Here is a 12,701-nt window from a genome sequence, read left to right as displayed (position 1 = left end):
TACCAACATAGAGCAAATGCAAAATACATACATACTTATGTATGTACTATATAAAAACAATATTTATTTTGTGTTGTCACACTAAATTGAGCTTCCCACGCGCTTCGCCGTACTCGAAAGCTATAAAGTTTCAAATGCTGCTGAAATGCTTCATATTCGCGTTAGTTATTTTTTGATAAAACCTAAAGGAAATAAATAAAACTCGTTTGACATGTTTTAACAAACCCATTTTTAATTATGTTTCATTTATTTGTTCCTAATTTTTTTTGTAAAAAGAACGCGCGCCGTAAATACTCGGTCATTCATCAGCACAGTACACATACAAATACGAAGGTAATTTGGAAAAAAGTTGCAAATAGAAAAGCAGTAAATAACTGTTAATTATTTTGCACTTTCCTATCCCTTTGCTATAGACTATTGTTCTAATTTTAAAGTAATTATTTTTTTTATTTTAGAATGCTTTTTTATCAATTCAACGCTTTTGTTTGTTATTATTATTTTTGCATACAAACTTGATTCACCTGAATCGGCCAATGTACGCTGTGTGTGATTAAAAATAAAGAATAGAGAATATAGAAGCTCTACATACTCACACATCTATATGGCACATGTTGCTGTCGTGAATTTAAATTACGCACTTGAAAATGTTTATAAACCCCTACATTATATACACACATTGTTTGCCCATATACAGTGTACGTATGTACATACTTATGAATTGAGCCTAATAATATGTATGTATGTATAAGCAGATTTATACACGTGTATGTATGTAGTTTACTATAACCACGGCCTTGAAACGCCTTAAGTACGAAAGTAAATATAAATGAATCTTTATGTGGAACTCGTCGTGACTTTATTTAATAGCGGTGATACGAACACAATTTCTTTAATTCTTCCGATTCCTTTGTGCTATTTCGACTTCAAACACAATTTAGCAGGCCTACATGTAAAAGAGTGAGCAATCTCTCATTCAACATGCTTATAAATATGCCCTACGAACTGATGCGCTGCTGATTTTCGGCCAAGTGAAGATTTCATCATCACTTTTTTGTTGTCATTTACTTTGGCCGATTTGTTGATGTAGCAGTTTGTTTTGAAACTTGTATTGTTTAATTTATTGTTGTTGCTTTAACGTATATTTCTTGTTAATTGTTTTAATTTTCTATTTTATTGTTGTACTTGTGTCCACACCTTGGCCGCCTTGTCGCAGACAGTTTTGTTTAGCTGTTGTCTGAGCATTCCCCGTGCATCACTCGTTATCAGCGAAACTTTTTTCTTTCGCCCCAATCGCTGTATTGATAAACGCTCGCTCTCACCTCGCAGTAAAAGTAGTTTGTCTGCGCCAACTGGTTTTTGATATTTTATTTTCATTAAACAGTCGACAACGTGGTGATACAGTCAGCCCCAAATAAAACGAGTTGGGCACTTTGATTTTCATTTTGATTCGTAGATGCTACAAGATTTAGTTCGAAGAAATAATGTGAGATCTGGTTATACATGGTTTGTCCGGAAAGTAATTGGACTGAGTCGATTTAAAAAAATCTATTGAACCAATCAGTACAATTCTTTAAAAACTTTCAAAATAAGCTTCTTCTGCGTCGAACCAGCGCAGTCAGCGCGATTTCCAATCATTGACGGCGTACGGAAGGCATTCTTCTGAATAGTCTTGAGAGCCGAGGTGCATGCTGCTTGTATCCCCTCTGTCGTCTCTGTATGCTTGCCTTTCATCGGCCTTTTCAGGCAAGGAAGCAAGAAAAACCATATCTGGGCTGTAAGGCGGCTGCGAAAGCGTTGGGATGCCAGCCTTGGTTAGGCAGCTGTTCACAAGAAAGGCGGTGTGAGCCAGGGCGTTGCAGTGGTGCACGCTGCGATGTCATGTCGGATCCGATTGACCCTTCGTTTGAGTTTCTTAAGGACTACCACGTAAAACTTGGCACCTGAGCAATTAAACGAATACTTAGTCGAAGGTCTGAGTTCAAAACTTTGCGCACACGATTCACATTGTCGGTGTTTGTCGAAGACACAAATCTCTCAGAATGGTCTTTACCGAGTTTCACACAGAATTTAATCGCGCATTTCTGCTCTAACGAACGCTGCATTTTCGGCCTGCACCACTCACAGAAACACGTCGCGCGAAAATGTTTGTCATGACTCTCCAGGTGCTTGGAGATAACTAACCAACTGCTCGTTCTTTAGCTAGGAACGCCCTCTACCGAATCCAGTTGGGGCGCGCAAGCTCCGAAGTACAGTCGCGGCGGAAGAAAATCAGTCCTTTTACTTTCCGTACAAACCCTGTATAATCCTTCACAAGTTAAAAAAACAAGGTCTTGATTTTGATCGTTGAATTACTTAAACTTATGCTATAGGGGTTCGATATGAGCGTTTGCGACAAATGACAAAAGGATTTGTGTACTAAAATATGAAGTACGTATTATCGGCGTTGGACTGTGAGACAGACGCCGCTTACTTCACTCGTCGTTTCAAAATTGGTTTTGATTTCCTTATTACATGCGGGAGTCAAGTAGACGAGGCTATTGACGAGCGAGTTCTCTCACCGTCTCGACAATAGCTGCGACATCGTATACTTTATATATAATGCGTGTTGGCACGGTATCGATCGAGTCCCTGAAAAGAATTTCATTGTCGACAATTGCGTTTCGATTACAAAAACAAGCGGTTGGTTAACTAGCTGCTTACTGATCTCAGAGTGCTGATTTCAACCCGCTCCTAAGCGCATGTTTCAGAAGAAAATACAGCTGTGTTATTATGACGAAGGTGGCGATAAAAGCGTCAATAGCAGTGAAAACACCGACAACGACAGCGTCAACAGCAGTGGTGAGAGGAGCGCGTTAAATGTATGCATGTATCTACATACTTATATACATATGTATGTACTATGTACACGCTATGTAGTCGCTCAGCGGCGCAACGCTGACGCTAGTAGCCACACGCGCAGGTCTTTGGACGCTCTGTTTTGCTCTTCGATTCGGCACGTTTGGCGTTGTTGGCACGCTTAACAACGCATCAGTCAACATTAGCGACTCTAGCTGGTCGCTCTGCCCAACACTCTGGCTCATAACGTGTTCAACCGTCTTCCGAGCAAAAACAGAAACATTTTCTCTAACGCGAGCAAAACAAAGCAAATCATTATAAAAACATAAACAATTAAAATATAGACTGTTAAATATTTGTGCGTTTTAATAAAAACATAAATATTCCACGCCGTGAAACTTGTTCGAGTTAAGTAAAGCCGCATAAGTCACAACGTAGTCATAACACTAAAGAACGCTGCAGCATCGTGTGTCTAGCTGATTGAGGAGCGCTCTCAAAACGGGTAAGCTAAAGTACTCGGCTCATTACCAATTTTTATTAGTTTGACGTACGTAAAAAACGCGCAGAACAAAGCCGCGGCATACGCGTGTCCCACAGCCGGCTGGCTGAACGCCTGTCCGCCCGCCCGCCAACCAAGCAACTTCATTTGAATGTGTAATTGAATCGTGTCTAGTGAAGTGCATCAAGATTCAGTATCGCTCCGCGACGTATGTTATTGTTTCTCTCGTTCTGTAGTATTGTAATTACAATATTTTTTCTGCTGTGCTGTGGAAAAATTGTTGAGTAATCACAAGTGACACCACCACCACAAGCAGCAGCAACAACAACAACCAGTAATATGTGTTTACAACGCGACAGCGACGGCTGTAGCGCACACAAACAACAACGTTACACACGTGTAATTTTGTTATTGCTTTTGTTTCAGTGTTTATTTTTATTATTATTAATGCTTGCTTTTTGTTGTTGTTAGCTAGGTGGTGTCGCGCTGATAGTGGCATTCTAATGCAAAGCACTAGCCGTTTTGTGATTATTGTGTCTACGTTTACTTTTTTTACCTCGTAATGTATTTAAATACCGCGTGGCATTTATTGCGTCTGTTTGAAGAGAATGGGGCAGTGTATTTGTTGTTGGTTGAATGCTATGAGGAACTCTCATAAAAAAAAATTGTGTCACCTATATCTAATCAAGTGCCAGTTTATATGTACACATGTGTAGTATATACATATGTATGTACTATATATATTTGTGGCTAAACTGGCGAATTCGGAGCAGTGGCAAAAACATGTAATTGACAGGAAATGCCGTAAAGTCTACGCCAGTGCATTAAAAACCTAGCTAAAAATAAAATATTTTAGAACAAAAACTTCATAATTTTAGTTTCTTTATATTGCACATAGTATCATTTCTGCTGCTGTTCGCATGAAACAAGAACAGAAAATCTGTTTCTGTTTCTGTTCCATTTGCTACATCCCAACAGTATCATTGCTTGTACGAATACACATGCATAGACACACGTGAATTGAAAAAGGCCTCATTACGTCCTCAAAACGCGCACCTCACAACTCACCACACCGTGTGGTGAATTTCTTGTAGTAAAAGTGAGCAAGGCTTTGTATGCATATAAAACGTAAACAAACATCAGCTGATTACAATTTTACATTTGAAGAGTTTGTTTGCTATAGTTAATTAAAATTAAAACATGTTCGTTTTAGTTGCAGAATATGCCGATAAAGTTATTTTTTTTCGCACATTTGTTAGCGTTTTGCTACTCTTTAAAATTGTGTAAAATGCTGTGCCGAGATTTTTAGCTTCCAAAAGAAATACATTTGGGGGTTAAATATTTTTTTACATATCATGCCGACTTATACATGGTCGTACATTCTGATTTTCTGAATTTTATTTGGTTTTCTAAATTGCCAAAAAGCTTACGCTTTATATATTTTTAAACGTAAGAAAAATCTTAAGTTGTTAAAAGTTGTTCTTTAGGCACCTATAATAATTTTTGTTGTTCTTTAGACACATTTAATACTTCTGTAAATGTTAAATGTTTCAACTCCAAAACTTTTAAATCGGTAAATATCGAAATGCCAATATTTTTTTGTCTTAATGAAAACAACATGTGCATTCAAAGTTCAGTTTGCGAGCATTTCAAAGGGTATCAGTGGCAAGTTTTGATAAGATTCCCCAGTGATTACGAAAAGCTCATGTAATTTACTATTGATAGTCACTTTTTTTTAATAAATAATTTATATAATTTATTACTAATTTAAAACGCTAAATTAATGGAGGCTTTTGTCAATTTAAATTACACCTACAAATCATTTAAATTACACTTATTTTATTATTTGCATTACGAGCGCATTTACATTAGTAGTAAAATATTTATAGTCACGAACATGATCGAAAACATTTGCAATTTTTTGTTTATGCAAAATATGCATCTTAAAAAAAGTATTTTTGTTGAAAATATTGTCTAACTACGTGGAATCCATACTGCATATTTTATATTCAAATTTTTAATAAAATATGTAAATTTATATTCTGTCTTCTGACAAAATATGTAAACGATTTTGAAAAAAAAAAATTATTTTTGTTTTGTTTTTGGTTCAAAGTACATATATTTAGCGTGACTAAATTCAGTACCGGAAGTGTTTTTGAAGCGCAATTGCATTTTTTTACATACAAATTTTTAGATAAAATGTCGTAGCAAAGAGAAAAAAATAAATAAATCATTCGCTGTTTCACAAAATTTGTAATTTTTTGAATAATATCATTAAAAGCATTTTATTAACGTAACTTATAGTGCATATTTTTAGTGTTCATAGCTAAAACAGATTTTTGTGTACATACATATGTACATATCGTCACCAAAAATACAAAATAACGTAGCATGACTTTTCATAAGTTTACAGGCGAAGAAAAAAATATATGTATGTATAAAAGAACTCCTCTTATTGAAACCCAATTTGAGTTTACATTATACATACATACATATATTGGTTATATCTGACAGCAAGAGCTGAAAGTTTCATGCTATATATAAATATGTATGTATGTACATATGTAATATAATATAGTGAATCGTAAATAATAAAAAAAAAAACTATTTAAATTTTTTTGATGATACATACATACATATGTACGTTGTTTTGCATTTTAGGTGACGATATAGTATATAGTATTCCTACTAAATATGCATGTATTATTAGTTTTGCATTGAAAATATTTACACATTTTTAACTATTTGTTTATTTTATCTTGATATTTGTATACTATATTTAGTACAATACGGTTTAACAACATTTTCTCTCAACAAATCTAAATTACTTTATTGAAAACATCACATAAATATATTTTTCGAGAACGTAGTAATATTTCAGCACTAATAACTTGTTGTTTACTACCTTGTTTTAATGTGATTTCGTGTTTTGTACTCTGCATGTAAATATGTACATATGTAAATACATATGTATACTAAAGTAAAAATTGCGCGTGAAAATATACTATTTTCTCATGCACTTCGCATGTAGTATTTTTGTTGTTAAAGAAAAGCGCTTACAGTACAACATTCGTGTGCAAGTATGCTATTTTCCTGATAACACAATACATAACATAGCTTACGACATCATACAATACCGTCAAGTACACTAGCATACATTAGTACATACATACATATTTGTTTTCGAACTCACTTTTTATGCCGTTACAACTTTCAATTCGCTCAGAAATTTTGTTGTTATTATGTAAATGAGTCTACGACACGCACACATACAAACATTCTTCGTATGCAATAATAACTTCTGTTATAATAACGTATTCGAAAAGTAATAACAACAATAAAATGACAATAATAAACACTTAGGCTGTTTGAAATATCGTCACAACAAGCACACCGTTAGAACGCACTACAAAAAATGTGTTAAACTGTGTCATACGAGTAATTCTCCACTCACCTTTGTATTATCTACGCGCCCAACCAATCATGGCAATATTTTTGCTTATGATGTGCTAAATTAAATCTTTCCCGTAATCGACACCCCACTTCAAATCCAACAAGCAATTAATTGGAGTACATGCATTGCATTTCGCACAGTTTTGAGGCGGACAAGTTCAAATTGCCAAATGTGCACGTATGCCATTATCGAAGGTTCAGTGCTCTGTATCAACGTTGAATTTATAAATAACATAATCGTATCAATATTAATTAATGACTGCCCGCCTTAACGGTTCTCCATTGATGCGAGCGTTAAACGGGCCATTGATTCTTTAAGTGCTAGAACGCATTTTTTAGAAAAAAAAATTTATGGTAAACAACATTTTTCAGAAAAAAAAATTTATTGTAAACAATTCTTTATCATAAACACATTTTTTAGAACTCACAAACTTTTTTCTCGCATTTACAGGCTTCTGCTTGGAGTTTTGGCAGCTTAAGTGGCCGTCTAAATTGGAGCTTTACTGGTGGTGCTAATAGGAATTCATTTCACAATCGCAATAAGTCAACCAGAAAAAGGTAATTGAACCGACAATATCTGTACATACACACACAAACAAGGCATTTAACCGCTTAACTAGTTATGTATGCATGTCTGTGTGTTTATTTATTATTATTGTTATTGTTTATATATTTGTATGTAATAATTTCGTATTTTTATTTTCGTCAACAGTTTAACATCGGCACAGCAGCGTCGCTCTAAGACCCCATGGCATAAGCCACTTACCAATGCCATATTCAGTTCACATTTTAAGGAAGCCAGTCGCAACGATCAATTCCACATTGTAGACTTGGTGGCCAAGGGTGCATTCGGTGTTGTCTTCAAAGTAATTAATAAGCGCTACGCGCAAGATTTAACACAACAACAACAAACGACTGAAGCTGCAAACAGCTCGGCGGCAACACCATTACATCCTGCGCCTATTTATGCACTCAAAGTGTTGAAAAAGTCCAAAGTAAGTATGAAACGCATAAGTGTCTTACTTCACTTGACGCAAACTCGAATTTCACAATCGGATCTTTTTATTGTATCTTATGACTAATTTGCGTGAACAACTACTCGCTTTTGTTTTTGTCGTTATTACTTTTTTGTTGTTGTTTTTTTTGCTTCTTGCAATTATTAACTCATGCTGTTATGGCTTTTACAGATAATCGAAGAGAACAGTGTGCAGCAAATAAAAGACGAAGCGGATATTCAAAAGTTGTGCGGTCACCATTCGTTTATTGTGCAACAAGTGGATTCATGGCAGAATCGTCGTAACTTGCATATACGTAAGATGATTTAAAATTAACATTTCATTATGAAATTGAATGCTAAAGATTGAACTAAATCCTAGTAAGCGTTGCTTCGACCCACCATTTTGTTTGAAAGTGCGTACAAACGATTTTTCCGCGGTTTTATATCGCGTTTTCCAATATTAGAGTGTGGTATAAGATTAAGCCGTAAAGAACAGGCGCATAGAATTTAATTTCAATTTCGAAAAATTCGTCAAACTTGCACAATTCATAATTCGACTGGCCTGAGGGGTTACATGGGTTTCCTCGTGTAAAAAGCAGCATTTTTTCAACAATTTTTTTCCCCATATAAAAATGTAAATATTTTATTAGAATTTTTTAAAGTTACATTAACAAAGAAATTCTGAAAACTTTGGAAACAAATATTTTAAACTCTGCAATTGCGACGCCATTCCCTGAACCCTTGGAAGAAAGATGAGCCAGCGTTAGCAGTACGACTCCTTCAGCATCATCTAAAGTGAAAAAATACGTGTTTTAGTTAAAACTTTAACTTCGAACTTCTGAAAGACCTGTGTAAAATTTCATAAAGATCAGTTGAGTAGTTTTTTTTTAAACCCGTAAACCCATGTAACCCTTAAATCAGCGAAGATAGAAGATCGAATACAACTTTTAGGGGTTATATCCACTTGTAAAACATTTTTTGTGATTTTTTTTTATAAATTTATTATATCTATTCATCTCTAGTATGTAATAACTTTAGGACTACTCAAAACTTCGATTTTTGACGAAATGGCGTCTTCTTGCTTTTTGTGAAAAAATTTACACTTCAGAGGGGCTTAAGAAGTGGAAATCATTAATTTGATGCCTTCGATCATTATCTGACAAATATACATATGTAAAATTTCATGTGAACAATTTCAAGTTGATCGATTCAGCCATTACAGAGGAATTTTTTCTCACCGACTTGTTTCGTTCCTTACAAATACGCTTATATCTCCGAAACTATTTGGCGCATCAACTTCTAATAAATTAGAAGAATTTTTCTGAGAAAATTCGTTTATTAGAAATATAACTACTGAAAAGTATTAACTAACTCTATTATTGAATTCGTTACAGTTTCGGAATATGTGCCGAATGGTGAACTCTTCTCCAAATTAACTCATTTCTCATTGGATCTCATTAGGGTATATTTAGCGGAAATCGCACTGGCTATTGGTAATTAATATCTTTGTATTTTTGTCCTCGCCCTATTAATAACTGTATAATTTCTATCCGTTCGACTGTAGACTTTCTCCATAATGCTGGTGTAATATATCGTGATGTTAAACCGGAAAACATACTGCTCACCGCCAACTTTCACATAAAAATAACTGATTTCGGACTTAGTAAGTGGCTTCGCTTAGGTGCAACAACAAGGACTATGTGCGGCACTTTCCAATATATGGGTACGATTTGAACCAAATGACAAAAGCAATCCTTCTTAATATAAATAGAATGTGTTTAACGGTAAAACCGAACTAGAAAAAGGGCTACTAAACAAAACAGTTTTAAATCTTTCAAAACAACCAAATTAAAAATACTTTGATGAAAACGCAGATTTGTGCAAAAAACAACAACAAAAGAAATAGCTAACTGTTAACGAGGCGAACAGCAACAACAAACAAACTGATAACTGTGTTGAAAAGGGAAGAAAAAGCAAAAAATAACAAATTGTTTAGGCAAAAAATCACGTTTGAATTATTTTAAACACCAAAAACTGTACAAATGTTGAATTAATTTAAACGGTTCGTTTAAGTTATTTAAATGCTTAGTGAAAAAATATTAGAAAAAATTAATTTTTGAAATAGTTGAAGAATATGCTGCAAGAAATTAACCCTCATTACTAACTGTCATAGAAGAGTTCAAACACTAAACACCGTTATCAACTGCGCGCGAACACGTTTTATGCTACAGCGTCAGTAGCTGTGCGCTCCTATTCACCCAACAAGATGAACGCTCGCTCGCAGGTTTTCGACCTCACCATCGAGGGTCGTCAAGTGGACGAAGCCGTTGCCAGCATCTTTCATACGGTGCTTTTCCATCGCTGCCAAGGCAAATACATGTATACGGGCGATGCTCAATATTCCATCGGCACTATTGGCTACACCGACGTGGATTGTGATTTCATTGATTTCACATACGTTTGTTGCACTTCCGAGGGGCTGCTGCGAACCGTTAAACGAGCCATCAACGTTTTCAGCGAGAAGTTACGCTCCAATGAAAGTTGCGGTTCCGGCCAAATAAGCCTGGAATTCTTTCAAAAACGCAAATCGCGTTGGCTATTCCAGCAAGAGTGCATACCGTGGGAGGTGTGGACAGTTCATTTAGATCTCATAAAGTATGAAAACGCAGATGATCGCCAAATCAGCAGAGAAAACGTCTCTGATCTTCTAACCGAGAAAGTTATATACATCACTGAGCTTATGAATCGTTCGGACTATGTACCGAAGACGCCAAGTCAAAGTGAATTAGACCTCATTTTTGACACTTCATATCCCGATGTACAGCCGTATCTCTTTAAGTTTGATTACACGACTGCTGGCTCACAAACGCCCTCGGTGACCAATACCGTTAAGAAGATAATTAAGGAGACGTTCACGTTGTGACGTGTAATGCTTGCGAGTGAGCGTAGCCACCGCCAAAAAATGCAAAAACAACAATCAAAACATCAACAACAACAACAACAGCATGAAGAGAACCCACAACAGCAAGTAAGCGCAGAATTACAGCCTGTATATGCTAAGGACACGATTGTTGTGGCCGGTGGAAAGTACTTCAATAAGGGTACAAGTATTATGATTTCTCAAGTCAGCCGAGCACACCGTAGCAAAGCGTTGAGTGAACATGTCAACATCGAGCTGAACGCGCTCCAAACCACCACCTGTATAGGTGCCAAGCCTAGCGAGCGCAAATCAATTTTAGCTGTTGTGGGTGGCATAATTTTGCTGTTCTTATGTCAGCACAATCGCCTCGGCTCATTTTAGTTGCACTCAAACAACAATTTATCACGCTAAACGCTGAAATACAATATAAATTTAAATAGATAGTTGCTAAACTCAACTTAATTGTTAATTGTTTACGGCTAAATTGACTTGTGTTCCACCCTACGTAAACTGAAACACCTAAAAACCATTGCAATAGAGCGCTCGATTCGTGAGCGCGTCAAGCGCAAAAATGTTGTGTTCAAATTGTGATTAACGAGCAGCACTCGTTTCAACATTCGCGTTTGCCTATCATTGTTGAATTCATTGTTTTAACTGAATTTGAAATTTATCATAACTGAAGTCTGCCGTGAAAAGTAAGAATAGAGGCAAAAACAAAAAAAAACTATAAAAACGCAAAAGTATTGTTGATTAACTGTGACACTGCAAATTGGTCTCAAGCTCCTACGCTACTCACACTCGAACGCTCTCTTGCTGGTTGCTTGTCAGTTTGTGTAGTATTGCCAAGACGCTGTATAAAACCCCACAAAATCAGTAATGATAAATGTTATTGCAGCAAATTGCAGCTGCAATGCTCTTACTAAATATGAAAAATAACATTATTCTCAGTTTCAAGTTTATCAATGTAATTACACGTAAATATAAAGTCGATAATGCATAAAGCGATCAATGCCACAATACAGAAAAGTGTTGTCAGAGCATTGCCAATATTTATTACAACCAAATTTAAATTGAAACTTTTTGAAATTTTGAAATCTTGAAAATTTAAAAATCTTGAAAATTTTTGAAATTTTGAAAAATTATAAAATTTTGAAAATTTAAAAATCTTGAAAATTTTTGAAATTTTGAAAATTTAAAAGTTTTGAAGATTCCGTTAACCTAAAATATTTTGATCTGAACTGTGTCATTGCGTTCAATATTTGTTTTATACACACTAGTGTCTTGAATTTAATCTTATTTATTTATTATTATTATTATTTTTGCGCATGCACTGGTCTGCATAATTAATTTAATTTTTTTTTTATACGTTATCCATTATTATGTTATTAAAACTTTTTTATCCTAAAGTTAAGTTGTATTTTTTAAGTCAGCGTACCTTGCATAGAAAATATATTAACCTACATTAAATTGGGTTACACGGAACTCATTCGCAATAAGTTTTGCTTACATTTTATTTGTTATGATTTTGTGATCTTAAACTTGACTTGAACTCGTTCAAGTAGATACAAGCGAAGTTTTTATTACTAAGTTCTATATCTTAAGCCTCATAATCAGCAGATATACAGCCCAAGCGTATATTTGATTTGAACTGCGCATCCCAGCGGTTGTTCGTATTCCTTAAGAACTTTTGTAATTTTCGTTTTGTAAGTTCAATATACTATACATATATTTTTTTTTACTACATATACATACATACATACTTTGTAGTAGCAATGCAAGGGCTAATGAACTGCTATAGTACTGTATTTTATAATTTGATATGTAACAGCCTAAAAATTACCACTGTAAGCACGAACAATTGAAGAAAGAAATGTAAAAATGTTTAAAGTAATAGCACAATGAATGCTATAGATTGATTATTCTGTTGTAGCGAATGAATTATATCAATTGAACGAACTCACCAAACCCAACGTACTACCCATGATACTAAGTAGTTT

General features: G+C 35.0%; 2 protein-coding genes across 2 annotated transcripts in view; both read left to right on the top strand.

Annotated features, from left to right (window-relative positions):
* Positions 1-12,701, top strand: part of LOC120773687 (serine/threonine-protein kinase S6KL) — a 65,788-nt gene that overhangs the window by 2,907 nt on the left and 50,180 nt on the right. The window contains exons 2-6 of the mRNA XM_040102718.1: positions 7,239-7,345; positions 7,500-7,782; positions 7,975-8,098; positions 9,179-9,277; positions 9,349-9,507. Coding sequence (XP_039958652.1) covers positions 7,239-7,345; positions 7,500-7,782; positions 7,975-8,098; positions 9,179-9,277; positions 9,349-9,507 — 772 coding nt within the window. The remainder of the gene's footprint in view (positions 1-7,238; positions 7,346-7,499; positions 7,783-7,974; positions 8,099-9,178; positions 9,278-9,348; positions 9,508-12,701) is intronic.
* LOC120773690 (autophagy-related protein 101) lies at positions 9,782-10,723 on the top strand. The gene has a single exon (XM_040102723.1). The coding sequence runs from the start codon at positions 10,051-10,053 to the stop codon at positions 10,705-10,707; it is 657 nt and encodes a 218-aa protein (XP_039958657.1). The 5' UTR covers positions 9,782-10,050; the 3' UTR covers positions 10,708-10,723.

The sequence above is a fragment of the Bactrocera tryoni genome, chromosome 4 (genome assembly GCF_016617805.1).
Source record: "Bactrocera tryoni isolate S06 chromosome 4, CSIRO_BtryS06_freeze2, whole genome shotgun sequence".
Lineage (NCBI taxonomy): Eukaryota > Metazoa > Arthropoda > Insecta > Diptera > Tephritidae > Bactrocera > Bactrocera tryoni.
This window is presented reverse-complemented; position numbering and strand designations above follow the sequence as displayed.

What these genes read in the sequence shown, in the direction of transcription:
- LOC120773690 (XM_040102723.1), top strand. Translation starts at nt 10,051, where the DNA reads ATGAACGCTCGCTCGCAGGTTTTCGACCTCACCATCGAGGGTCGTCAA.